Raw genomic sequence first — 23518 nt, forward strand, 5'->3', positions numbered from 1 at the left:
CTGAATCCGACTGTAAAAGCCCATTTCCGCCACTCTGATGAAGACTCTCCATGTTATAATTATGAGATACTATCCCAAAATTATGGCTGAGACTTATGTGTTCATATCTCATAACTATGAGACACTAAGTCATAATTTTAAAATAGTTTCACAAGTTTATGAGATGTTAAATCATAAAAACGAGATGGTATCTCATAATTATAAAATGATAAGTCCTAATTATGAGGTACTGAGTCATTATTTTGAGATACTATTTCAAAATTATGAGACAATACATCACAATTATAAGATAGTATGTCATAAAAATCCTGCAGAAATTTTAAAGGGGTCTGCCACTTGGTGCATGATTATTATTATTTTCTTTATCTTGGCTATGCCTAGAAATAACTGAGTTACTGTCATGTTTGTACTAGCTTTGGTGGCCATCTTGAACTTTTGACTAGCAGTCGGTGTGTGCTGGGCATTGCTCTCAGCTAATACCAGACCAAATTTTAAATCAATTTGTCTAAAAATGACTGAGTTATAGCCACGTTGGCATTAAGTTTGGTGGCAATCTTCACTTTTTTGCATCACTTCGTCTGCTTTTTCTAAAGGCATGTCTCAATTATGAGATACTATGTCATAATTTAAAAATAATGTCTCATAATTATGACTTTAAAGATCTTTTTTTTTATCAGAACGGTGGAATTAGGCTTCCGTTCATAGATGATGCCTTCAACTTGAACTGGATCAGGTTCACAATAATTCAGTTAATCATTAATATCTTCATCAGTCTCGAGTTTACATTCTCTGTAGACTGTAATTTTTGAGCAATATGTTTGAGAGATTTAAATGATTTAGAAAGGCAAAGGACATGATTGAACATGACTCATTGGAAGTATAAAAATACAGGTGTTTTGAAACTTTTGCACAATACAAAACACTAAATTTATAAACCATTGCTTTTTAAATCAGACCAAAAAAACCTCTTGTACATTACATTTGCAGGTAGGGTGGATTCAGGTATATTGGGACATCAGATAATTCCGGGCAAAATTGAAGGGATAAAAAAATGAAATAATGTCACTAATGTTTGCACATAAAACCTGAATAAAAGCTGGAAACGAGCATATTTTTGAACACAAAACTACAGAGATGTATACTACAAGCACTTTGCAAGTAGATGTTGTCAGACTAATTTGCTAAATATCTAAATTGTGTGGTCAGAATTTAATCACAGTGATTTTTGATGAATGAATACATTAAAATATAAGCCAAACCAAATGCTGTTTCACAGAGAAGCAGAATAATGTTTAGTGCAGTTGTAGTGCAAGTCACAAGTACCATTGATGCACGCAGGTGTAGCTTCTGCTTTCAGTGTTATTTCAGTGTATTTATTCACATGGATTTAATGTGTGTCACAGAAGAGAATGACGTTTGGGACAGATCAAGGGAGAAAGAGCAAGAGACAGCAGAAAAACAGAGACAATTAACCCTCTCAAGGCAGGCGTTGCAACAACATATCTGATTTTTCCTGTAACTAAAACTTAATTTGAGCCTGAGAGGGTTAAGTGGAAGTATTGTAGAATGAAAGGAGCTATAGATGAAAGAGAAAAGAAAGAAGTCAGGCAGCAGAAATCATCTGCGTTTTCTTGCAAGGGCATGGAATACTCCCAAATCTGTCCTCCAAAGACGAGTGAAACGTCTCAAAAGTGATGATCACCTCTGACTGACATATTTGTCTGTAGCAAACCATCACATGTATTTATATCCCATTAGCCATACTTTAACAGAACATCATTAGTTATTTTATATAAAGTAAGTAGACATCTTGAGTCCTTCGAAATGTATTATCCATCCATTATCTTTAATGGGGCCTATCTCCATCAGGGGGCACCCTGGTCAGGTAAATTAAAATGTATCATATATTATAATTTTTCTTTTAAACTTGATGACATATTTTATTATTCTAATGCTCAAATTCTTAAAAAAAAATCGTGCAACAGTCACCAACCAAAAATCCTAATATTTCTGTCCTGGGCTTAGCCCCCCAATGTTTCAAGATCCTATTACCGCCCCTGATTAAGCGCTGTGGTTAAACACCTAAAACATTTCTACACGGCTTTAGAAACTTTAGAAAAAGTTAGGCGACTTTATTTCAGCAACCATGAGAATTATTTGAGCAAACATGGGAATAAAAGCAGTTGCATTTAAAATAAAATAAAATAAAAACTACATTTGTTATAGTGAGCACATATATCCTGAGGAGTGCGTACTTTCTCATTAAATGACGTGCAGGCTGAGCAGGCGTCCTGTCCGCTCTCTGAGCAGCTCCAGTCGGGAATCTTCTCGCGTCCTGGTGGCTTTTTGTGACAGAAACCATACGTCGTAACCAAAATAATGCCGCAATAGCATAAGACACTCAGTTTTTCCCAAGGTATGAAACTATATGCATGCAGTGCGGTTTGAACGATGTCCAGTCGGTGTGTTGTGTTGTGGCGTTAGCAGCAGAGTGAACAGTCGAGTTAGCTAGTAGCTATTATATACATTTATTTCATTAATATTTTTGCTTTTTGATACATAAAGGTAGGAGTTGTTAATAGCTGCGATACACATGCAAAGCAGCTGCGCTATTAAATAAATAAAAAAATGTTAACCCTTTACAGCAGTATTTGTGTAAACGCTAGTTAGCTAGCTAGCTAGGCTAGGTAATATTGTGAGCTAACGTTAGCTAAGCTAAGTTAGATCAGGCCTGTGAAAACAACAGTTTTGACAACAAATGGACCCGAGCAGCTTGTGCATTAAAGTTAACGTTGTGATGGTTGTGTTATCAAGTTAAAGTAGCAATATTTATGTGATGGTTTGTGTTATGCAACCCCCTTGAGACTTGTTCCCACCCCCCACAAGCCAAGGTGGTAGATGCACCTCAGCAGTTTGTAGTGATTCATTGTGTGTATTTTAGTACTACCAGATTTAGTTTCTTCATGCTTAGATGTGTGGTTTCGCTTAGTCCTGTTGGTCATGTCCTCCATTCTTGATCTAACACAAGAAGAGATGCCTACAGTTACAGAAATTATATTTAAAAAAACAAAACAAATGTCGATTCTCCCATCAGTCTTGTCACCAAGAGCAACAAACCTTTGTCAGTAAATGCCTTGTTATCCCCTGACCTCACAATATTCACACCCAGAATTTGATTATCTGTGCTTTTTCTTTTAAATCTGATTGCTGATCTTGTGATTTTGCTTTTTAAATAAGAACCATTCATACCCTTTTTTCAGCAATTATCCACACAGTTTTTAATCGCCCAGAGACGAAAGGCAATAATATTTTTTTTGTCTGTGTTCGTCTACCACTGATTACCTTTTGAAGTCAACCCAGTTCAAGATGGCCGCCGCAGCCAACTGACTCAGAAAGGGCTATAACTCAGCACATCTTACACATTTTATGTTGAAGCTTGGCACGTTAGTAGCTGAGCATCCTCCCCAACACATACGCTGAGCGCTAAACATTGTGCAAAATTTTGCTGACAAAAATTAATTTTAACGAAAGTCACAGAAAGTAATCTCTGGCTGTACATCGACAACGGATTACCTTTTTGGGGTCAACACTTTAAGATGCCCGTCATAGCAAATTGATTTTAGTCAACTCAAAAATGGGTATAACTCAAGTCACTTTTACTGAGCTAATTTGGGTGTGGTAGTAGCTGAGAGTCATCCTCAGCATGTTCTTTGAGCGCTATCACAATATCACATGAGATCACTTGTTTAAAAGGTTTGACCAGAGGTTTTTAGTTAAAACTCTGACTTGAAGGATGGCAGGTGGTCTTTATTTTAGTTATCAGCCAGTAATAAGAGTTTGTGTCTCCAGCGGGATTTTAATCAGACCTTTATCTACGATCAATTTAAGGTAGAGATTGGAAGTTTTTTTCTTTTACTTTGTGGTTTTAAGTTTTTCCTACAGTTTTGTGAAGGAAGTGAGGTCTGAAGTTTGCCCGGGAAGCTTGAAAATGTTTTTGTTTATCGTTAAATCTTGACCTACCTGTTCGACTGAATGTTTCTGAGATCATAGTCTTGTTGAAAAAGCCGACGATGCTCCAGAAGCTGAACTCATCTTTTGTTTTTCTCCCTAAAGGATCTTGAAATAGATGTTGATACTAAATCTGAACTGAGATTGGGGTATATATAATTTTGGAGACTATGTTAAAAAATGCAAAAAAAAAACAAGAAATAATTGTAACTGAACTTAAATGACCTATGTTTCCTTTTTGCTAGCTTTAGAAAGGCTATTTAAATATGTTTGTTTTTTTAATTCATCTGTCTTTATTCTTATCAGTTTGAGAATGGCAGAAAGAAAGAGAAGACGATCTACCCCAATTAAACCCCTGAGCAAAAAAGAACAAGAAGAGCTGAAGAATAAGGTACGTGTTCCTGGTGTTGGAACAGCGATTTGTTCGTTGTTGTTTTACAAACCTGCATTTTCTTTTTCATCTACAAATTTGCGTGAAAAAAAAAAAAAAAATGCACGCCCCTCACTATTTGTTTTTTTCAATCAACGGTGACATAAAAGTAGGGCTAAAATAAAAACACTGTTGTGTTTTTTATGTTTTCTGCGACTCCAGGAAGTAGAGAAAGCAGCAGAGGTTTTTGAAGAATTTGTGGCATCGTTTGGGACCAGTGACCAAAGCAACGTGAAGACTTTTGTGCGAGGGGGAATAGTGAATGCAACTAAAGGTGAGCATCGAGGACTCGATGGAAATGACCTTTTAGCTGCTTAGCTGTGTCCATTGTAACCCATTTGTTTGTCCTCTGTTTTTTGCATGGGATATTAAAATAGGATTTGCTTGTTTTTGTAAGATTGAAGTGAATAATTTAACATTTTCTGCAGAACATCCAGCACTGATATAGTTCACCACCTTAACCTTTTAGAACCAATATTTTCTGAATTGTTTGCTAAAAACGTTTGAGTCTAATAACTCCGATATTCGATATTATCCGATATTACTGCATTAAAAGCAATAAGAAGGCATTGCTGTCATTTATGTCGTAACTGCAAATGTGTCATAAAGACTTGAACTCGTCCGGCTGGTTTGTGGTGTTTGTGGAAAAGCAGCCTGTTTACGTAATTCTATGGGATAATGTTTGTACATTCTGTGGAGAGGAGAGTATCGCCCTGCTTTTCCAGATCAAATCACCCTATTTGGTTTTTTGTGCCCATATGTACTTTTTGCAGAGGAGGAAGAAGCAGAGGTCAAGAAAAATAAGCTCTACCGACCTGCCTCAAAGTTTGTCCCCGTGTCTCAAAATGTCCCACCAACATTGTCTGCAGAAAGCAAAAAGTCTGTAAGTCTGTGCAGTTTTATTTTTACCTAACCAAGAAGCAATATGAAAGCTACTATTTATTTTCTAGGGGTGTAATGGTACGACTACTGTAAGTTTTGGTTATGTCCCTACAGTTACACCCATAGTATTTACAAAAAAATTGAGGGGATGCATGATCTCTCACGTTTGTTTGTAAAACCTTTACCATTGGTTTTAACAGCTGTGTTTGCTTCCTGCTTGATGAACAGGCATTTAAAAAAAAGACAGAGGAGAAGAAGAAGAGCAATCTTGAACTTTTCAAAGAGGAGCTCAAGCTGTAAGTTAGTTTGCACGTTTGTCCCGTTTCCGTGGGATCGTGTGATGTCTTTATTCGCTCTCACGAACTTGCATTCTGTTTGTGGCAAAAATGCAGAATACAAGAAGAGCGTGAGGAAAGATATAAAAGGATTAAAACCGATCCTGGAGGAGGACACGATGATCTTGACATCTCTCTGCTGGGACGGTCAAGTAGGAGTCCACCTTAAGGATCCATGCACTATTAACTGAACAGTTACTAAGCTCTAATTTACGCTAACCTCGGTCTCGTTTCATCCCACAGTGTTGTACGACAACCCAAAGGCGCAAGTTTCCACTAACCTCTACATCAGCTGCATTAGTCCAAAGGTAAGTGAGCCATCTCCTTTTTAATTGGCTCTTCATGGTAAGAGGCCTTTCTCACGTTTAATTTTTTGATTTTCCCAGATGAACGAAGAGTTGCTCTGCAGAGAGTTTAGCAAATACGGCCCCCTGGCCAGCGTGAAGATCATGTGGCCCCGAATAGAGGAGCGCAGCAGAGCGACTTCAAACCGAGCCTTTGTAGCTTTCATGACGCGAAAAGATGCCGAGAGAGCCATGGCTGCCCTCGATGGTAAAGTGAACTTTTGGAAATGTTTGAAACGAACCGAATGGCTGTTAGACCTCTGCTTTAACTCCATGTTTGAGTTCCGTTTTGAGAGGAACTTCAGAAATGTGTTCGGTGTTACAGGTAAAGTGATCATGGGCCTCGAAATGAAACTGGGATGGGGCAAACCGGCACGCATCCCACCTCAGCCCCTGTACGCTCCAGTCGGGCTGAGAGTGGCGCCTCCACCCCCATCCGGTCTGCCCTTCAACGCGCAGCCAAGGAATCGCTTGCGCAACGATTTCACAAAGCCCATGTCCAGGTCCAAAGCAGATCTCGACAAGGTAAAGTCACGTCTCCTAATAATGGGTTTCAAACTGTGATTAGTGGCTGATTCTGAAGTACTAGGACGTGTGAAAAGAACTAGAAATATCAATTGTTTCTGTTCTGCTACCTTTAGGAAAAAAACAACATAGCCTGAAAATTTGGCATTTATGTTGAGATACAGTTGTTTCAAAGTTTAGCAAATATCTAATCCAAAATCTTTTTTTTTTGTTCTATAAGACAAAATTTAACAGCAGTTTTTGCAAATAGATTGAATAATGTTAATTTAACGATGCATGCCTGCTCAGGATGCAGGGTTTTGGGATTGAGCAAGTATTAAGAAAAATGCTGTGTATTTGGATAAAAATCATTAATAGCCTCTTAAATGATAAAGTAGCTCAGCTTGTGTAGATGTGTGTTTGTTGGTTAGTTTTTTTTTGTTTTTTTTTACTGGAGTTCTGTCACCCTTCCCCGTTCCCGAATGATTACGATTGCGACCGTTGTTTTCTCTGCTGTATTTATCCTGCAGTGTTTCATCTGTACAAGTACTCACGTTTTAATAACTTCCACTATTTGATTTGACTTCACAAACAGACTCTGTCCGAAGCCGTAGTCAAAGTGGTTATCCCAACACAAAGGTACACACACTCTTCCTCCTACGACTGACCAGCTGTCTTAACACAAGTGTCATAGGACAGAGGCTGACGTGCACTGATCTTGTGTCCATGCGTAGTCCTTGAGAACCAGGTTTAGGAGCTATTAATGCCCTTGACATGTACACAAGGTAGACAGATCAACATCTTTCGGGTGTTGCAACGTGATTTTACAATACCTTTTCTAGTATTGAGTTTATTTCCTGCATAATATCCAGGCGTGTTATTGTCACAAGTGTATGGTTTTTGTGAATGACTGTCAAAGCCACTGAGTTTTGAGTGCTGGGTTTCCCATGGAGTGGCCGAGACACTACAGACTGATACAGCTAGAAGGCAGACAGATTTCTATATTAACCCAAGTCAGATCAGCAGTCTGCATTAGATTCATTAAGGCTCAGAGAAGCGAGGAGCCCCAATCCACAGGAAGTGTCCTCCCCATGGAACTGCCACCCTTATGCTGACTAAAAATGTGCTAAATTGAGTTTTGTTTTTTTGTTTTTTTCCAGTAAGATCATTTGTAATCATTTCAGTGATCTAAAACGATGTCCTGCTGCAGCTACATCAGTTTAATTTAAAGTCCAGCTGGGCTAAAATCAAACAATCTGTCTGAAAGTTTGGTCCTTTTAGTTCAGTAATTCTAAATGTTGGATTGGGGGATTAATAGGCTTGTGTTCCTGAATGGATACTGTGATTTATTTTAATGTGAACGTATGTTTGACGTAAGGGGCAGAAAGTTTGCAGTATTCCCCACTGGGCTGCTACATTCTCTGGCATCTGAATGTAATCACTTTTTTTTTTTTTAAGTTGCAAGTGCTTTGACACAGTCAGCAAACAATCTGTGTGGGTCAGTAGTTCAGAAAATAGGGCACTGTTGATCTTAATTTGTAACTGACACAGAGATGAGTATTCACTGAGAGTAAGGAAGCCTTCTCCTCCCACAGGAATCTGTTAGTCCTTATTCACAGGATGATAGAGTTTGTGGTGCGTGAAGGACCCATGTTTGAAGCCATAATAATGAGCAAAGAGATCAACAATCCAGATTACAAGTAGGTGTCCCCTTTCTTGGCCACGTGTTGGTTTTAGGGTTAGCCAGAGAATAAGCGCACACTGAATTTATTCATTTTCCATCTTCTCAGGTTCCTTTTTGACAATAAAAGCCAAGATCACGTGTACTATCGCTGGAAACTGTTCTCTATCCTTCAGGTATGTTTACGCTGCGAAGCCTTGTTTAGAAAAAGCTGCAGCCTTTACCTTTTTTAAGCCCTATTTTAGCAGAAAAGACTCGTTCATGCAGATGAAATTACTTCAATGTGCATGGTCTTCACCTGTCCCACAGGGAGAGACCCCCACCAAATGGAGGACCACATACTTCCGTATGTTTCGAGGGGGCTCGATATGGAGGCCCCCCATTCCAAACAACTACTTTGAGAAGACCGAGGCAGAGGACAAGACTCTCTGTGAGGAGGAGGTGAAGAAGGGGCAGCTCAGAGCTGAGTAAGTCTGCCCAGCCGATACAGTGACCGCTTCGTTTGTAACTTTATTTGTTTTTTTTCACCGGCTGTTATCAATCCGCAAACCTCTCTCAGGCACAGAAAGAAACTGGAGGGTCTTCTAGAGGAGCTGACTCCAAGCAAAGACAACATTGCCAGTGCCATGATGTTCTGCCTCGACCGAGCAGACGCCGCTGAAGAAGTCGTGGGGCACATCGCCGACTCTCTGTCATCGCTTCAGACGTCTCTTCAGAAGAAGGCGAGTTTGGTTATTGATTGTTCAGCGTGAACACGTTTAGCCATAATTGAAATTGCAGCTAACCTATTTTGTCATTGTTCTCACAGGTTTCTAGATTGTACCTCGTGTCCGACATCTTGCACAATTCGAGTGCCAAAGTAGCCGGTGCATCGTATTATCGTAAATTGTGAGAGACTTTTCTTTTTGTTCACATTCAGACAATTTCGGTTTCTGTTTTTGTCCTAAAATATATATATATTTTTTGTCCTTTCAGTTTTGAAAGAAAGTTACCGCAGATATTTGAATGTCTTAATGTAGCTCACAAAAACATCCAAGCCCGGCTGCAGGCTGAACAGTTTAAGGTAATTCATTTCGTCTCACATTTACAAGGACGTTTACCCAAAACTGGAAATGGAAAAACAATCTTGCCTCTCGTCCCCCACAGCAAAAGGTCATGAGTTGTTTTAGAGCATGGGAAGACTGGGCCATATATCCAGACTCTTATCTAATCCGCCTTCAAAATATTTTTCTGGGCTTCGCCAAAGCAAGCGAGGAGACGACGGAAAAGACAGAGGTGAGCTTATGTCTGCGGACACCGCTGCCGCTCGATAGTCCCATTTTAACAGCTGGGGATGCTGATAAAACGCACTTGGACAAAATAATTGAACGTGTGTCCACTTGTTCTTGTAGGAAGCTTCCTGTGAGCTCGGCAGTGCTCCAGTGGACAGCTCACTTATAGATGGGTTGCCTTTAGACAAATCTGTGGATGACATAGACGGCTGCCCCATGGGCTGGGACCCCCTGGATGGCGTTCCTGTTGACGACATAGATGACATTGATGGAGTACCCTGTGAGTCCACCTTCTTTAGTGCAATGGGGGGACATTCTTGAAATCTGAGCGGCAGTGTTTGCTCTGTGAGCTCCATAAAAGCAGAATGAAGCGGACGGTGTCACTCTCTGAGTTGAGGACTTAGCTGCGTGCCTGTCTTGGTGCTGACCCAGGTCTGTCTTTTTTTTTTTGTTTCTGCAGTGGAAGAGAGCAGTCTTCCTCTCTCTGGAGTGCCTTTGTCTAAATGGGAGAAAACCAGTGATACCGGGACATTTTCTCAAGGTACGACGCGTCAAAATGGTCATTTGTCGTCAGCCTGCTTCCCTAGAGTTTTTCTCACTGTTGTTCTTTTTCATCTCAGCCAAAACTGAGTCTAAGTGGGACACGGTGGGCGATCAAGGTGATGAAGAAAAAGTGAATGTCAGGTAAGGCCTAACCGATGGGCTTCATCATCTGCATTTGAAAAAAGAAGTGTGTGGTCTTTTAATGCAACAGCCTCCATCTCTCGTCTTTCTTTCCTGGCTACAGCTGCAACTCGCAGGATGAAGACGAGGGCTCAGAGAGCGACAGCAGCACCGATTCCTCAAACGTGCCAAACTACGACAGTGCAGTTTTCCAGAGCTCGCTTAGAAGTTTTCAAATGTCGGAGGGTAAAAGGAAACGGCTGAGAGAACTGGAGGTAAGGGTTCGCTGAAACAGAAATACGGCAGCTGCCCTCCTGTGGATCAGCGCGCAGTAATTTCATTTAAAGGACTCTAACTTTCGAATGTGTCTGACTCAGGTAAAGGTTATGAAGTACCAAGATGAGCTGGAATCTGGCAAAAGGCAGAGAAAGTCTGGGATGAGCATACAGCAGCAAGTGGAGCACTACAGAAACAAACTGCTACAGAAGGTGAGGAGTTTGTATCGGTGCAGCTTTTATTTTACAGCTGGACCTCTGATTTTAAGACATAATGCATTATATTTATTCTACTGCAAGGGGCAAAGGTGCTTTAATTAGAAACAAAGGAAAAGTTTGAGTTTAAAACCATAAAAAGCTGTTTTAAATGGGTCAGAATTCAGCAATACAGTGTGATACCGATTCAGAGCCACACTAAATTAGAAATCCTCAAATTTAGTCAGAAGTGTGCCATCTACAAGGCAGAAAATTGTATTTACAGCCCTTTTTTTCTAATGTTAGTATACTGTCAAACAGGTAGGATGTAATGTTTTACTATTAGCCATTACATGTTTTCATCTATTCCAGATTAACGAATTGAAAAACATTTTTTGTGAAGCTACCACTTTTCCCCTTTGGTTTAAAAAAACAGACAAACCGAAGCATCTGAGCACTGCGTCGGAGCATGCTTACACAGGATCCTAGCTTGTTGGCATCACGTAATCAGCAGGGTGACAATAGCATCCTTTGAGTATGCTGCCACTCACTTCAGCCACCTTAACTCAGTTCTGTGAACTTTTACATTGCAGCCTCAGAGGCACGTCAGCAGTGGAGCAGGTCAAACTCTCCACTCCACCTCTGTACTTTGACAAATGACATCGAAAAGTGTTAGTTCTGAGTGCGAGTCAGTGTGTGAAAAGCTCTTAATAGCTTGGAGAGAGTCTGAGTTGGACTGTGTGGATGTTGATGAATTAGTTTCCTTTGTGGAGAAATTGTAGGTTATGTCTGTGACTTTAGTGAAATGAGTTTCCGTAATCTGTTGTAGGAGTTTGAAAAAGACGAAGAAAAGAACGAGAGCTCAAAATCCAAAGACAGGCAGAAAGACGACAGGCGGAAAAAAGAAAGGAGCAAAAGAAAAGACGACAACGACAGGAGACGGAGCAGCGATCCCAGCGACCGGCTCCGGAAATCAAGAAGCATCTCTCCTCTGAGGCAAGCGCTCCAGAACAAAGTAGCATGTAGCTTTCGATTTGTGTGTTGTTCTTAAAATCCATTTCTGTCTGGCTGAATTGAACAGAACAAAGTCTCCGAAAAGGTCCAAACGCTCCAGATCACCGTCTCCAGAGCAGAAGGCTGACAAATCCATACCACGGTCACCGCATCGCTCCCACAAGAAGGCAAAAAGGAGCAAACACTGACTCAAGTCCGGAGCTTTGAAACGCATCGCTGGGCTGCTCTGGTGTCCTCGAGGTACACGGTGCACCTCTGCAGCCAAACGTGTTTGTTGTCTTGGTCTCAACCTGTGCAGCATTCAGCACCCTTTTCTATTGTGAAGTTTGAACACTGTAACTATTTGTATATATATATACATATATATATATATATATATACATATAAAAATATATTTGTTTTTTGTTTTGTTTTTTTAAACCGATATGTTGCTGCAAACATCTGACACTAAAATTCCTGGTGATGAATTTCTGTGAAAGACATAATTACATGATAAAGAAAAAAAAAACTAAACCAGCATTTGTGAAGATTTTTATTGAGGAAAGTACATTTGTTTACAAAAGCAGAAGGTTTGCAATATTACACAGTAGATTTACAGTCCTATCATGAAATGTGCTTTAGTTGAACAGACATTTATGAAAAGTACTAAGAGCCAGTATTGGTTTCTGAGGGGGGGAAAAAAACAAAACAGATGCCCAGCCCTAGTCATTAGTAACTGCATAAAGACCGCCTGTTTCGTAGATATAGAGAAATGTTTGATATGTTCGGGGAAAGCTTTAGAAGCTGGGTTTAAAAAAAAAAATCTAAATGTTTTGTGTTAATAAATGGAATTAGTTTTAGTTCACATTGACATCAAGACAACAGGTCACAAACCATAAAACAACAACAGAACCTGACGACAGACAGTGCTTTGTTTTAAGAACATTTGTTTCTGAAAAGTGAGAAAGAAATCAGGAAGGTGCTCATCCAGTAGCAAATAGCGATTTTTAGCTACTGTTTAATAAGTCTTGGCCTTACAGCTTTAAATTTACACATCTGAACAAAATTAGCTTCTGCTACAACACCTCATTTAGCATCTCTAATTGCAAAACCCTTCACATTTGCCTGGTATGAAAGATTAAAAAATAGAAATATCACAAGGGCTCTCACCCCGCTCGTTTTTGTACAGTCTATTCCGCCCATGTTTTCCCTTCTACGTTTATTTATTTTTTTGTCTCAGAGTTCTAACCATTATGACCCCTGAGAGGCTGTCCTCCATCTTTAGGACTAATCTCTGACAGGCAGGCCTGCGCGTGAAGAACAGAAAACCCCTGAAGTGCTCAGTACTTTTTTACATTGATGAAAACTTTGATGGCTCCGGTGAAGTCGGCAGAGAGAAGAACCTCCGTGTGGTCGGTTTTTAGAGCTCCTGCGAAGACGGCGAACAGTCATTTCATTTCATACGAGTCTATGAACGAAAAAAAATAAAATAAAAGGATTACACACCTGACGGTATTGTTTCGGAGTCTGTGGAATCCAGGCTCTTGCGATCCGCTTCTGGTTTCTCTGCTCCCGTTTCTTGTGGAACGATAAGACCCGGATGAGGCGCGAAGATGGCTGAGGTGACCACCGCGTTGTGTGCTGGAAGACAAACACAGAAGCTTCAGTAACTAACGGAGTTCAGCTGCTGTTTGTCACTCAGAAGAGTCCAGATACCTTTGATTCCTTCCCAGAAGTCATTGCGGTCTCGTCGTACAGATGTGAATTTGCTAAGATCATGGTAAGTGCTCCAGATGTAGACATATTTATCCTCTGAGCCGCTGACAATGAAGGAGTAGTCATGGCTGTAAGGAGACAAATTAGTCTTGATCAAAATGATGTAAATAACGTGGACAGCTCTCACAGTAAAAGCGCTAGTTTACGACCAAGAAGCTTAAAAATGTGCTGTGATGGGAAGCCTTCCTCACCTGAAGCTCGCTTTAATCTGGCTGCTGCTGTTGACATAACCTTTGTACTTCATGGACAGAGACAAGTCCCTCAGGTCGTAAAGGCGAATGCGAGAATCGTTAGAGGTCACCAAAATCTACGGGTTCAGACATTTACCAAGCCTTGTTATAGGAATATAAAACATTTTGTTCACGTGACGGCAGTGGGAGGGGAAGTTCTTACCTTATTTTCACCAGGCAGAGGTTCTATTCCAGTAATTTTGCGTCCAACTTTGTTCCTGCCTCTGGTGGACCTCACATGGATTTGAGTGTGGTATTTCAGACGCTAACACACGAGGGGAAAAGATATACAGTATACATTTAATTTATACGAATAAAGCTATGACTGAGGCGATAAGGGTATGATTAATTAGGAGAATAAAAAGCAGCAACAAAATACCTCAGTGTCATAAAAGATGCATCGGCCGTCATAAGTGCCGATAACTGCGTACTTCCCGTTTTGGCAGAAGTTGGCTGCGGTGATGAGTCGAGTTTGACCGTCCACCTCATTCCACAGAGCCACCTTCTTGTCTGGAATGTTCCAAAGTCGTAGTTTCCCATCCAGAGAGCCGCTTAAAAAGTATCTATCATCCTAGGACAGACAGAAAAGATAGCGTTTCTGTTCATAGACAGGACGACGATATTAATAGATGTACGTTTTGTGCTGAGACGAACCCAAGGTGACCCGACTTACTCTGGGGTGAAAAGCGATGGCTGTGACAAAATCGATGTGCTGAAAGCAGCAGAGACACTCTCTCCTGGATATGTGCCATAACCTGACCGTTTTATCCATGGAGGAAGAGAGCAGGAAAAAGTTCTACGGAGACAAAACATGGGACAGGTGAGACGAACGGAACAAGAAGCGGGAGCTACGATGTGCGAAGTGGGGAGTGAAACGACCACCTTCGACCAGGACAGGTCCAACAGGTCGGCTGTGTGGCCCTTGTACTTGCAGAAGGGGACTTGACGGAAAGGAGCATTTCTGTCTTCTGTGTCCGGGTCCTCTGGTATACAACTCGTCTAAAATACAAAAGGAAGTAAGGTTCAGAAGTCAGCAATATCACTAACAATAACAGCAAAAAGTAGTGGCTGTTTTTAATTCTGGACAACAACAGGTGTTTTTTCCCCACTCACCCCAGGATCCGTATCAGATTTAGAGGAGCATAGACTTTCCTGAGAAGGAGAAGGTGAAACTCGACCTGGATGGGGCAAAAAAACAAAGAATGACACTCCAAAAACAGCTGCTGTGTTGCAGAAACTCGAAATCGGAGTTACAGGGGAGCAGACCTTCGGTGTTGTACTTTATTCGCATGTTATTGAAGTAATCAAAGGCCGTCTTCAGGACCCAGATGCGAACGATGTTGTCTTGGCCTGCAGTCGCCAGCAGCCTCCCACAGTGAGAGAACTTCATTGTCCAAACAGCCCCCTATAATAATAATTAAAAAAAAAAGACGAAGAATTTGAAATCCACTCATTAATATGCAAATCGGTAACACAGGATAACAACTGTCCTACCATGTGCTCTCCGCTCAGGTCCTGCACAACCTTGATCTGATCGAAGTCAAATGGGCCTTTGAAGCTGTGAGCCGCCTTGAATTTGACGGGTCTGGTGTAAGGCATGCCCTCGTCATCACTCGACGACGGATCGTCCTGATCTGTGTGGAACACTTCAGAGCAATGCACACGAAAAGCGAAGCTGAAAAAAATCTCTGCGGCAGCAAAGATAACGTTTCGTATTTATGAGCCCTTTAAAATAATTAAATGAGGACCTAAAGAAGCAACATATGTATTTGCAGGCTTTTAAGCTTATTAAATAATTTACTAGTGTAAACATTACAAATGGACGCTAAGAAAATGAAAACAACCTGAACTGTTAGTAAACAACAAAAACTAACTATCATGTGATTACATTTGTTCTTTATGGAAAAAAATAAAATAAAACGCATACTCTTGACTTCATCCCGCACACTTTTCACTTTATTGACCGCCTTCTCTCCGTACTCCTCAGCCAGATGCTTGGCCTTCTTCACAGACTTGCCCAGGAACTTTTTCAGCTGGGTTCTGGTTGAGAGAAAGAAAAAAAAAAAAAAGAGAGAACAAATTCTTACGTTCGAAATTAGATCATGTGGCGAGAGGAGGAGAGAAGAAGCCAATTTGAGCGACGTTACGTTTTCTGCTTCAGTTTTCCCCCATCTGTGTCCGACAGTGCAGCCTGGGGCTTGTCATCGTCATCTGACTGTGCCGCATCATTCCTGAGTGCAAAAACACAAAACAAAACAAACCTATAAATACATCTTTGTCGTGCTTTATGTGTCTCCGCGGTAACAGAACACAGTCCTCCAAAACACTAGCTTCTCCTTAAAACCTAAATAAAGATTTTACATCACTATTAGTATATTCTAATGTAACTGTGGAGTAGTTTAAACAGTAACATGAGTTGTTTCAGCTTACGTAATGTACTCCTTGGTCCTCCTCATGATGTGCAGAGTGAGAGGGTTGATCCCGGCAGGAAGTTTCTCCTCTGCCTGAATCAAAGGAATCTCTTCGCCCGTGTCTAAGTTCTTGATCATCACACTGGCCAGTATTTCCTGTTCAAAGGTCACACGGAAGTATGATTCTGCAGCGCAGCAGACTGGGTAAATTAACACGTATGACGGCTGCGGCGAACGCTGTCGATTCAAATACTAACCTTACAACCTGTTGAAATCGTTCCAAATAAAAGCGTTTTCATGTACTTGCATTAAAACACAAATGTAGTATTATGGAACCTGCACTAAAAAAGAAAGTGGCATTGTGGGTAATTTGATGTCATCTGTTTGGGTTAGTTGGGAGCAGCTGTATTTGTATTCAGCTGCTACGTGTCTAAATGGGCACAGATTTCAGAGGAATTTATTTATTATAATGTTTTTTAATTTATTTCACATCCCAGAAGTGTGGAGAGAAGAAAAAAAAAAAGACCCAGCTGGTGCAAAGTTACGCCACCATCTCTGTTCCTGACCGGCGTAGACAGATTTGGAAACATGAAATGTGAGCAAAATGTCGGACACACTGTTGGTGCAGTTTACCAGACAGATTATAACACTTAAACAAGATCAAGTAACTAAAACCCACAGTGGCTTTGTTGTTCATCCATTATTTTTAACCATGACTCACATCGACTCAGGGGGGAATCACTCAAACTGAGGCAGCAGCAGCAGCAAGCAGTGGCATCTCCTTTGACCGCTGCTCCTGTTTGTGGCTGCTACAACACTCTCGGCATCAACATGGAGCCATTTCTTCACATTTTTAAAATCAGCTGAAAGGAATTTCTAAACGAACCCTTCCTTGTGGTTATAGTAATATTTTTTTTTTTTAGGTAATCAATGATGTGAGTGATAAAGTAAAGCTGGATTAAGATGTAAAAAATAAATTAACTAAGAATAAATTTACATATTAACCTTTATTTAACCAGGGCAAATCCCACTGGGATCTCATATCTCCTTTTCAAGGGAGGCCTGGGCCTGAAGGCAGCCTAACATGCGTATTTTTTCAGACTGTCGGAGGAAACCCAGGCAAACACGAGGAGAACATGCAAATTCCACACAGAAAGACCCCAGGTCAGGTTTGAACCCCGGACCTTCTTGCTGTGAGGCAACAGTGCTGACCACTAAGCCGTCGGGCTGCCCATAAATTCTAACAAAGATAAAAATAAAAACAAACTTACTTCATCTGTTAGTTCTCTACCAGAGTTGGAACGTGGACGCTGAGGGCCAGGAGTTTGTCCTCCACTCTGAGATGAAGCCTGCTCATCCTCATTTTCCTATGAAAACAGAAATATATAATATATATATTTATATCTAAATATAAAACAGAAAACAACGATGCAATAGAAAAGCCATGTCACTGCTCATTATTGGGTTCCTGAAGGACAGCAGTCAGGTCCTCAGCTTCACTGACCTGCGCTGTCACCACCTTGTCCCCACTGGTGGCGCTGGCCAGATCCAAGGAATGCTGAAGCTCTTTTGTTAAACTCCTCACTGTGCTGCACGGCGACACCAGGCCCGAGGGATCCAGAGAATCACAGCTGACTGAGCTCACTGCACAATCATACAAGAAAACCAGACTTTTACTGAAAACTGGACGGGCGTTTTCCCCCTGTGTGCTCCTTGATTTTAAAAACCAGAGTGTAGCAAATTAAATTTTCACTTTTTCTTTCACGATATATCGTCTCACCTTCTAGTCCACTTGGCCTCAGAGTCTCCTGGGATTTCTTGGAGGAAAGGCTGTTCTTAGCTGGTGGAGGCGGTCTTGGTGGAGGACCCCCAACAGGAGGAGGTGGGCGAGAGGGAGGAGGCTTCTTTGTGCTGGCTACAATGTCTGGTTCTACTGTAAATTGCCGTGGGGGTTTCATGGGCCCCTGGGAGTCCGAATCAGCCGGCCTGTCTGTCAAGGGAACCTGGTCCAAGATGTCTGCAGGTCTCTGCTCCTTTTCGCCTTCTGCAGCTGCGACAGCAGCTTCATCCGGCTGACTCTGTCCTATGGTGCTGGTGATATCCGGAGGCTGCACACGTTCTTGCGACGCAACCGAGGGTCCCGGAAGTTCCGAGGGTTCAGGATCAGGTAAAGAGCAGGCTCCGTTGGTTGCTACGCTTTTCTCTTGTTCCTGCCCCTCGACGAGTTCAGGCCCGTCAGCTGGGACCGGTCGCTCCACAGGAACTTCCTCAGCATTCTGCTCTTCCTTTGCCTCTGCCCTGACATCCACGTGCAGCTCATCTAACAACTGAGCCACCTCACCAACGTCCTCAACAATCCCCTTTTGGCTCTCCTCAATGATGCTGTCAATGATCTACCAACAAGAGAAAATAAAGAGTTTGTTTATATTTCGTTTGCTCGTTCACTTGTCCAGCTCAACTCTGCTAGAGGTATGTTTAAAATTCCATATTTTAATTTGTCTCCCCAACGCCCCATGACGTTACAAACGCATACCTGCAGAGAATCATCTTGCTGACTCTCAGATGCGGCACAGCTCACGTCCTGCACAGTGTCTGAACTTTGCAATATCTGTTTAAGCAAAAATAAAATTGCATAAGAAACAAATGAACAATTATTCAAGCACTCACACAAAACAACATAAACTTATATTAAGTACACCCTGTTTAAATTCTATGGTTTTAAATCTTAAGAAATAATATATTTTTAAAAAATATTATCAAGTCTCAAATTAAGTAAAACAACCTCAAATGAACAAAAACACAATTTATATGACAACAACCAGAAACAGAGTTAAAGACACTATGAATAAGTAGCTTGTAGAACCACTATAACAAGTAACAACTTGAAGTATTCGTCTTCTGGATGACAATATCTGTCTGTCACACCATTATAGAGGATTTTAGGCTCATTCTTCTTCACAACTTTGCTTCAGTTTATTGAGGTTTGCTAAACATTTGTTTACGGATAGCTGCCCTAAGCATTTTAAATAGACTGAGGTCTGAACTTTGTACCACAGCAACACCTTGATTCTTCCTTTTTGTTGCACTCTACAATACTTTGGTGAACAAAGGCGTTTCTGCAAAGTGCCCAGGTTCTGTGGCTGCAAAACGAGCGCAAATCATCAGCCCAGATCCATCAAGCTGCACAGCTGATTGACTCTGTGCATTACTTTGGTTGAATCGGGTTAAGTCTTGTCTAAAAGTCTCGTGGTTCGTTAAGGTGCGACTTTGCAGAGCTGAGCCACGTCGTGCTGTTCTCACACGGAGGAGAGGCTTTCACCTAGAAACCTTTTCAAACAAGCTAAACTTGTTTGGTCTTTTTCCGTCGTAAACTTTGAGACCCGAAGTCCCGACTGCACCCAGCAGAGTCTGAAATGTTACTCGTGGTTTTCGTTTGCTTGTACTTTTCCTAAACAGGCTGACCTCAAAATGAACTTGCTGAGACGTGGACTCCCGGGGAAAAGAAGAAACACATTTTGGATGTTTTTCCCCACTTGCAAATAATCTTCCCCACTTTTTTTTTTTAAAGGACTTTAAATTGTTTGGAAAGGGGCCCTGTTCTTCCCAGATTTATGCGGCGCAAAACTTGATTCTCTAAGGATTATGACTGTGTTTTCAGCACAAACTCAAATGCTCCAGAGCGTTTATGCTTTTAAAGAGATGCTCACTCTTGTTGACAACCAGGTAATACGGAGCATTTGATTAGCAGCACTTGGCTGTAACTTACCCTCCTAACTCATATGGAAGCAGTGAGAGTTTACTCAATTTCGCCACACGCTGCTTCAGCATTTTGGCTTTGTTTGGTTTATTAAGCTTTATCTGTGTTGTGCTGTTTACTTGAGGTTGTATTTACTTAAAATTTAAGGCCCAGCTGATGATGATCCCATGAACTCCTTTTTCAACCACAACTGCGTGTGACACCTTTTGTCAACTATGTTTGAGTTTAGATAAACAAACCTGAGGTGAAGGAATGACAAACTTCATAGGTGACCTGAAAAACAGAGTTACAGTCATAAAGTCAATAAACCCAGCATTAAAACTATGTGCAATGGAGTTTGCTTCCACACAAAGAAAACAACTATTTTGCCACACAAATGGCCAGTAAAAGAAAGTTTCTGAACATGGCCGTTTGCTCAGAGTCATGCTGTCTGTTGTTTGGTAAATATGATGCAATAAAGGTCAAGTTACGAGCATGATCAATACCCTGAAGACCATATTTTGTGGCATCAACAGAGTGGTGCAAATATGGGTTTTCCAAAGCTATATATATTATATACAGTGTATAAAAAGACACATAACCATTACTTAAAGGAAAGGTTTAGTCTGATTTAATGTCAGTTGGTGAGAAAACATGTCTGTCTTTTTATATAGAGTGTGTAAGCATGTGGTTTTCACACACCAAACATTGTCTTGGATTGTTTCCTATATGAACATTTGTTAACTGAAAGATTTCCCTGCTTTATGTTGACATCAAACATCCCCAACAACAGCAAACTAATATATATATTTTTAATGCTGAAAGCAAACGCTGTTTTGACTATAAAGAAGAAAACCTGCAATGGCACCTGTTCATAAACCTTAACCTGCTCTGAAATAACATCATGTGACTCAAGTGATGGCCTCAGACTCTCCCTGTTTTGGCATTAAACAGCTGCTGAACTCTTTAAGCACAAATTAAAACATCATCTATGTTTTTTATTGAACCCGAATGAATGACTGTGAAACAGCTGGGCTGCAACATTAACTGCTCGCAATAAAAGCATGTGACAGACACAAGATAAAAACATGCACAGAAGCATTTGTAGGTATTAAAACGTGTATCCTTACACTTTTGGAGACGGGGTAAAATTAACGTCCTCTGGAGCATCATAGAACTCCTCGGTGTCACTGGTATCTGAAGCCATGCTAACAGATTAGCTCAGCAGCTAGTCCAAGTTAGTTAGCTGTGTCAAAGCCTCACCAGCGATTCTTTCAAGTGTCCTTTTCTTTTTACATATGCACTGGTCTCGCTTTACGATACCTTGTCAAAATTAACCGTGTAATTTTAGCCCATGCGTCGTGAAACAACGACTTTCTTGTTCAACGTCACGTCATTACGTTTACAATATGCTAGCCACTGCCCAGGCTAACGAATGCAATCTGCGGTTCTTAACGCTAACTAACCGTCTTCCACCTCCGGTAAATCCGGCTGGCTCAGCACGGTGTCGACCGTGAGTTAGACAGGAAAACAAGCGTCCTTCAGTATCCCTAACTTCCTGATCAGCGGTAAAGCTAACGGAGCCAATGAACCGCGTCATAAACAAACCAGTAACAGGAGGAAAAAAAATACTGTTAACGAACTGAGTCCATAGACTGTAAACGGGTGGGTCAGGAGGCGGGGCACAGCTGCTTTCTTCTTCTACGGTCTTGAAGTGACAGTTGAATGTGGCTTTAGCGCGTTGCTGCCCCCTACTGGATTCATAGAGAAAAGCACAAGAAAGGTCGGGGGGAAAAAAAAAACAATGGGTTGGAGAGAGGAGTATGGAGTCTGGCAGGTCGGAATAAAAGCAAAATTCTAAGAGATAAAAGTGTTGAGTTGTGTTTTAAGAGCTGAGTGACAGTTCTAAACAAGGAAACAAAAGTCAACACAACACTTGATGTGAAATTCAAAAACACTGACTCATTAGTATTGACTAGCGTCATCAAAATCACAAAACATTTGTGTTGTTGTCTCCTGTTACTGTCATTCATCAGTTTAGTTGGAAACATGTACATTTGTACAAAATTGGAGAACCTTTTCATCTTTAAGTTACTTTTCAGATGTTTCTAAGTAGCTGTTCAGCTTGGATTATGACTTGTTTTGATTTATTTGGGGTGTAAGGCATTGTTTAGAGAGTGAGAATTCACCCAACATTGTTTTTTTCTACATAATGATGTTCATTAGCAAATCCACGTGCATACTTTCATAAAAAAAAAATATTTACAAATTGACGTGCACAGTTTCCTAAACTATAAGCAAATGGATTTAATATTTGTGCATAAAATTTATTAAACTGAGGGGACAGATTTCCCTGACCTTTATTTTAATTTTGACTCCTATCACTTGCTGGACTCCAAAATATTGGCATTGAAATACTCAAAAGGTTCTCTTAAAGTGCTAAGGCAATGTTTTAAACAACAAAATAGATTTAAGGCCTTCATGATTGTGTCATTTTATACAAAACTATTTTAAAGTATTGTTTAAAGGTGAAAAAAAATGTCTTGTTGGGAATCTTAAAGAATCAAATTATCACGTCTTACTTATTTTTTACTGAAAAAACAGCACAAGCTGCTGAAAAATGTTGTTTTACCTCTTGATTGATCTGTTTATACTTAAGTAATAAATGGATTTCTTTACACGTGGAAAATTACAAAACTCAAATTTTTGTTTTGTAAAAATTGATAGTAAATAAAACCGCTGAAAACAGTTTAAAAGGAGAAAAGCAGCTAATAAACAGGCTGATAAATGAGCATCTGCATGTTCTGTGTATTCAGTCACACATAAAGTTCTTTGGCAAGGTAAACATTTATGAAGTAAACCATAACTTGCAAAAAATTTAAAATCTCAAACTTTTAGGTCTTGATTATTGTGATCACTTAACACTTTTGTGTGTGTTATACCCAAGTGATGAAACTTTAAATACCTTGTATTTAGACTGGTAATTTGACCCTAACAACTGGAAATAGACAAGGTTTAAAGCTTATGTGAACATCGTGTTTCACAGCTTCAAAAAGTCAAAAAAGTGCTTCATGATAAAATAAAGTTAAAGAAAATAAGAAAAATAAAATATTTGAAATAATCGACATGAATTACATTTTTAACTGATGCCTACTTTTTGCTTCATTCATCTTGTAAGCCTAATTGCATTTGTGTCGTGAAGCAACACTTTTAATAAATCAGAGCTAAAGTTAAGCACTAAAAGAATGCATTATTTGAAAATCTGCTCTCCACAAACAAAAAAATACAAAAAGAAAAGTGTTTTTATGGTTTGAAGCCAGTGGATTCGGAAGTGCTGCTGGTTTCTTAGATAAATCTCAGATAAACACTCATAGATGCTTCAGGTACGCAGACTTTTCTTATTCTGATTCAGTAATCAATTAGGACAATTCTTCATTGGTATTTGCCCCTTCTGTACAAAATGTCACTCCCATTTTTAAACAGGAACAGTCAGATACAACCTGATCGTATCACCATTTATTTCTCTTTCAGTTGGTTTTACTTCTGCTTTCATGGGCCACATATGCAAACCACAAAAATCTAATTTACTTATTTGTCATAATGATTATTTTTGACCTCATAAGACAGACACAATTATGAACTAATTTTCTTCCTTTATTGCCTGTACATCTATATATATATATATATATATATATATATATATATGATACACAAGAGAGAATGAAGCCAGGAGAATTAACTGGCTCTTCTCCACCCAACCAGCTAAAGTGTACTCTCAATGGCA

General features: G+C 40.3%; 2 protein-coding genes across 3 annotated transcripts; one reads left to right on the forward strand and one right to left on the reverse strand.

Annotated features, from left to right (window-relative positions):
- Positions 1–2257: 2257 nt before the first annotated feature.
- Positions 2258–12441, forward strand: zgc:163098 (uncharacterized protein LOC100037380 homolog). The gene is made up of 24 exons (XM_017432008.3): positions 2258–2416; positions 4315–4399; positions 4601–4712; positions 5212–5321; positions 5549–5616; positions 5713–5807; positions 5899–5963; positions 6042–6207; positions 6325–6524; positions 7099–7142; positions 8099–8203; positions 8294–8360; positions 8494–8651; positions 8744–8906; positions 8993–9072; positions 9160–9247; positions 9331–9459; positions 9576–9735; positions 9916–9996; positions 10076–10139; positions 10243–10393; positions 10496–10606; positions 11418–11584; positions 11670–12441. The coding sequence occupies exons 2-24, from the start codon at positions 4322–4324 to the stop codon at positions 11788–11790; spliced, it is 2583 nt and encodes an 860-aa protein (XP_017287497.1). The 5' UTR covers positions 2258–2416; positions 4315–4321; the 3' UTR covers positions 11791–12441.
- wdr44 (WD repeat domain 44) lies at positions 12120–21409 on the reverse strand. 2 transcript variants are annotated; one of them, XM_017431988.3, is made up of 20 exons: positions 20865–21409; positions 19995–20028; positions 18532–18606; positions 17779–18391; positions 17503–17642; positions 17270–17365; positions 16018–16154; positions 15735–15818; positions 15515–15627; positions 15082–15233; positions 14854–14992; positions 14701–14765; positions 14470–14586; positions 14261–14383; positions 13967–14158; positions 13751–13852; positions 13549–13664; positions 13298–13425; positions 13088–13222; positions 12120–13010 (listed from the first exon to the last, which is right to left on the reverse strand). In XM_017431988.3, exons 1-20 carry the CDS (start codon positions 20939–20941, stop codon positions 12922–12924), a joined length of 2727 nt encoding a protein of 908 aa, XP_017287477.1. In that variant the 5' UTR covers positions 20942–21409; the 3' UTR covers positions 12120–12921. The 2 variants fall into 2 exon arrangements, with proteins under 2 accessions (XP_017287477.1, XP_037834942.1); XM_037979014.1 differs by having other exon boundaries at positions 21201–21408.
- Positions 21410–23518: the final 2109 nt, after the last annotated feature.

Source organism: Kryptolebias marmoratus, linkage group LG13 (genome assembly GCF_001649575.2).
Source record: "Kryptolebias marmoratus isolate JLee-2015 linkage group LG13, ASM164957v2, whole genome shotgun sequence".
In the NCBI taxonomy this organism is placed as follows: domain Eukaryota; kingdom Metazoa; phylum Chordata; class Actinopteri; order Cyprinodontiformes; family Rivulidae; genus Kryptolebias; species Kryptolebias marmoratus.

Excerpts from the sequence above, each read along its gene's own strand:
- zgc:163098 (XM_017432008.3), top strand. The coding sequence starts at position 4,322 with ATGGCAGAAAGAAAGAGAAGACGATCTACCCCAATTAAACCCCTGAGC. Across the intron at positions 5,808-5,898 it reads CTCTCTGCTGGGACGGTCAA|TGTTGTACGACAACCCAAAG; the intron begins GTAGGAGTCCAC and ends TTCATCCCACAG. Across the intron at positions 8,907-8,992 it reads AGACGTCTCTTCAGAAGAAG|GTTTCTAGATTGTACCTCGT; the intron begins GCGAGTTTGGTT and ends TTGTTCTCACAG.
- wdr44 (XM_037979014.1), bottom strand. The coding sequence starts at position 21,334 with ATGACGCGGTTCATTGGCTCCGTTAGCTTTACCGCTGATCAGGAAGTT. Across the intron at positions 17,643-17,778 it reads GAGGCCAAGTGGACTAGAAG|TGAGCTCAGTCAGCTGTGAT; the intron begins GTGAGACGATAT and ends ATGATTGTGCAG. Across the intron at positions 17,366-17,502 it reads ACAAGGTGGTGACAGCGCAG|GAAAATGAGGATGAGCAGGC; the intron begins GTCAGTGAAGCT and ends CTGTTTTCATAG.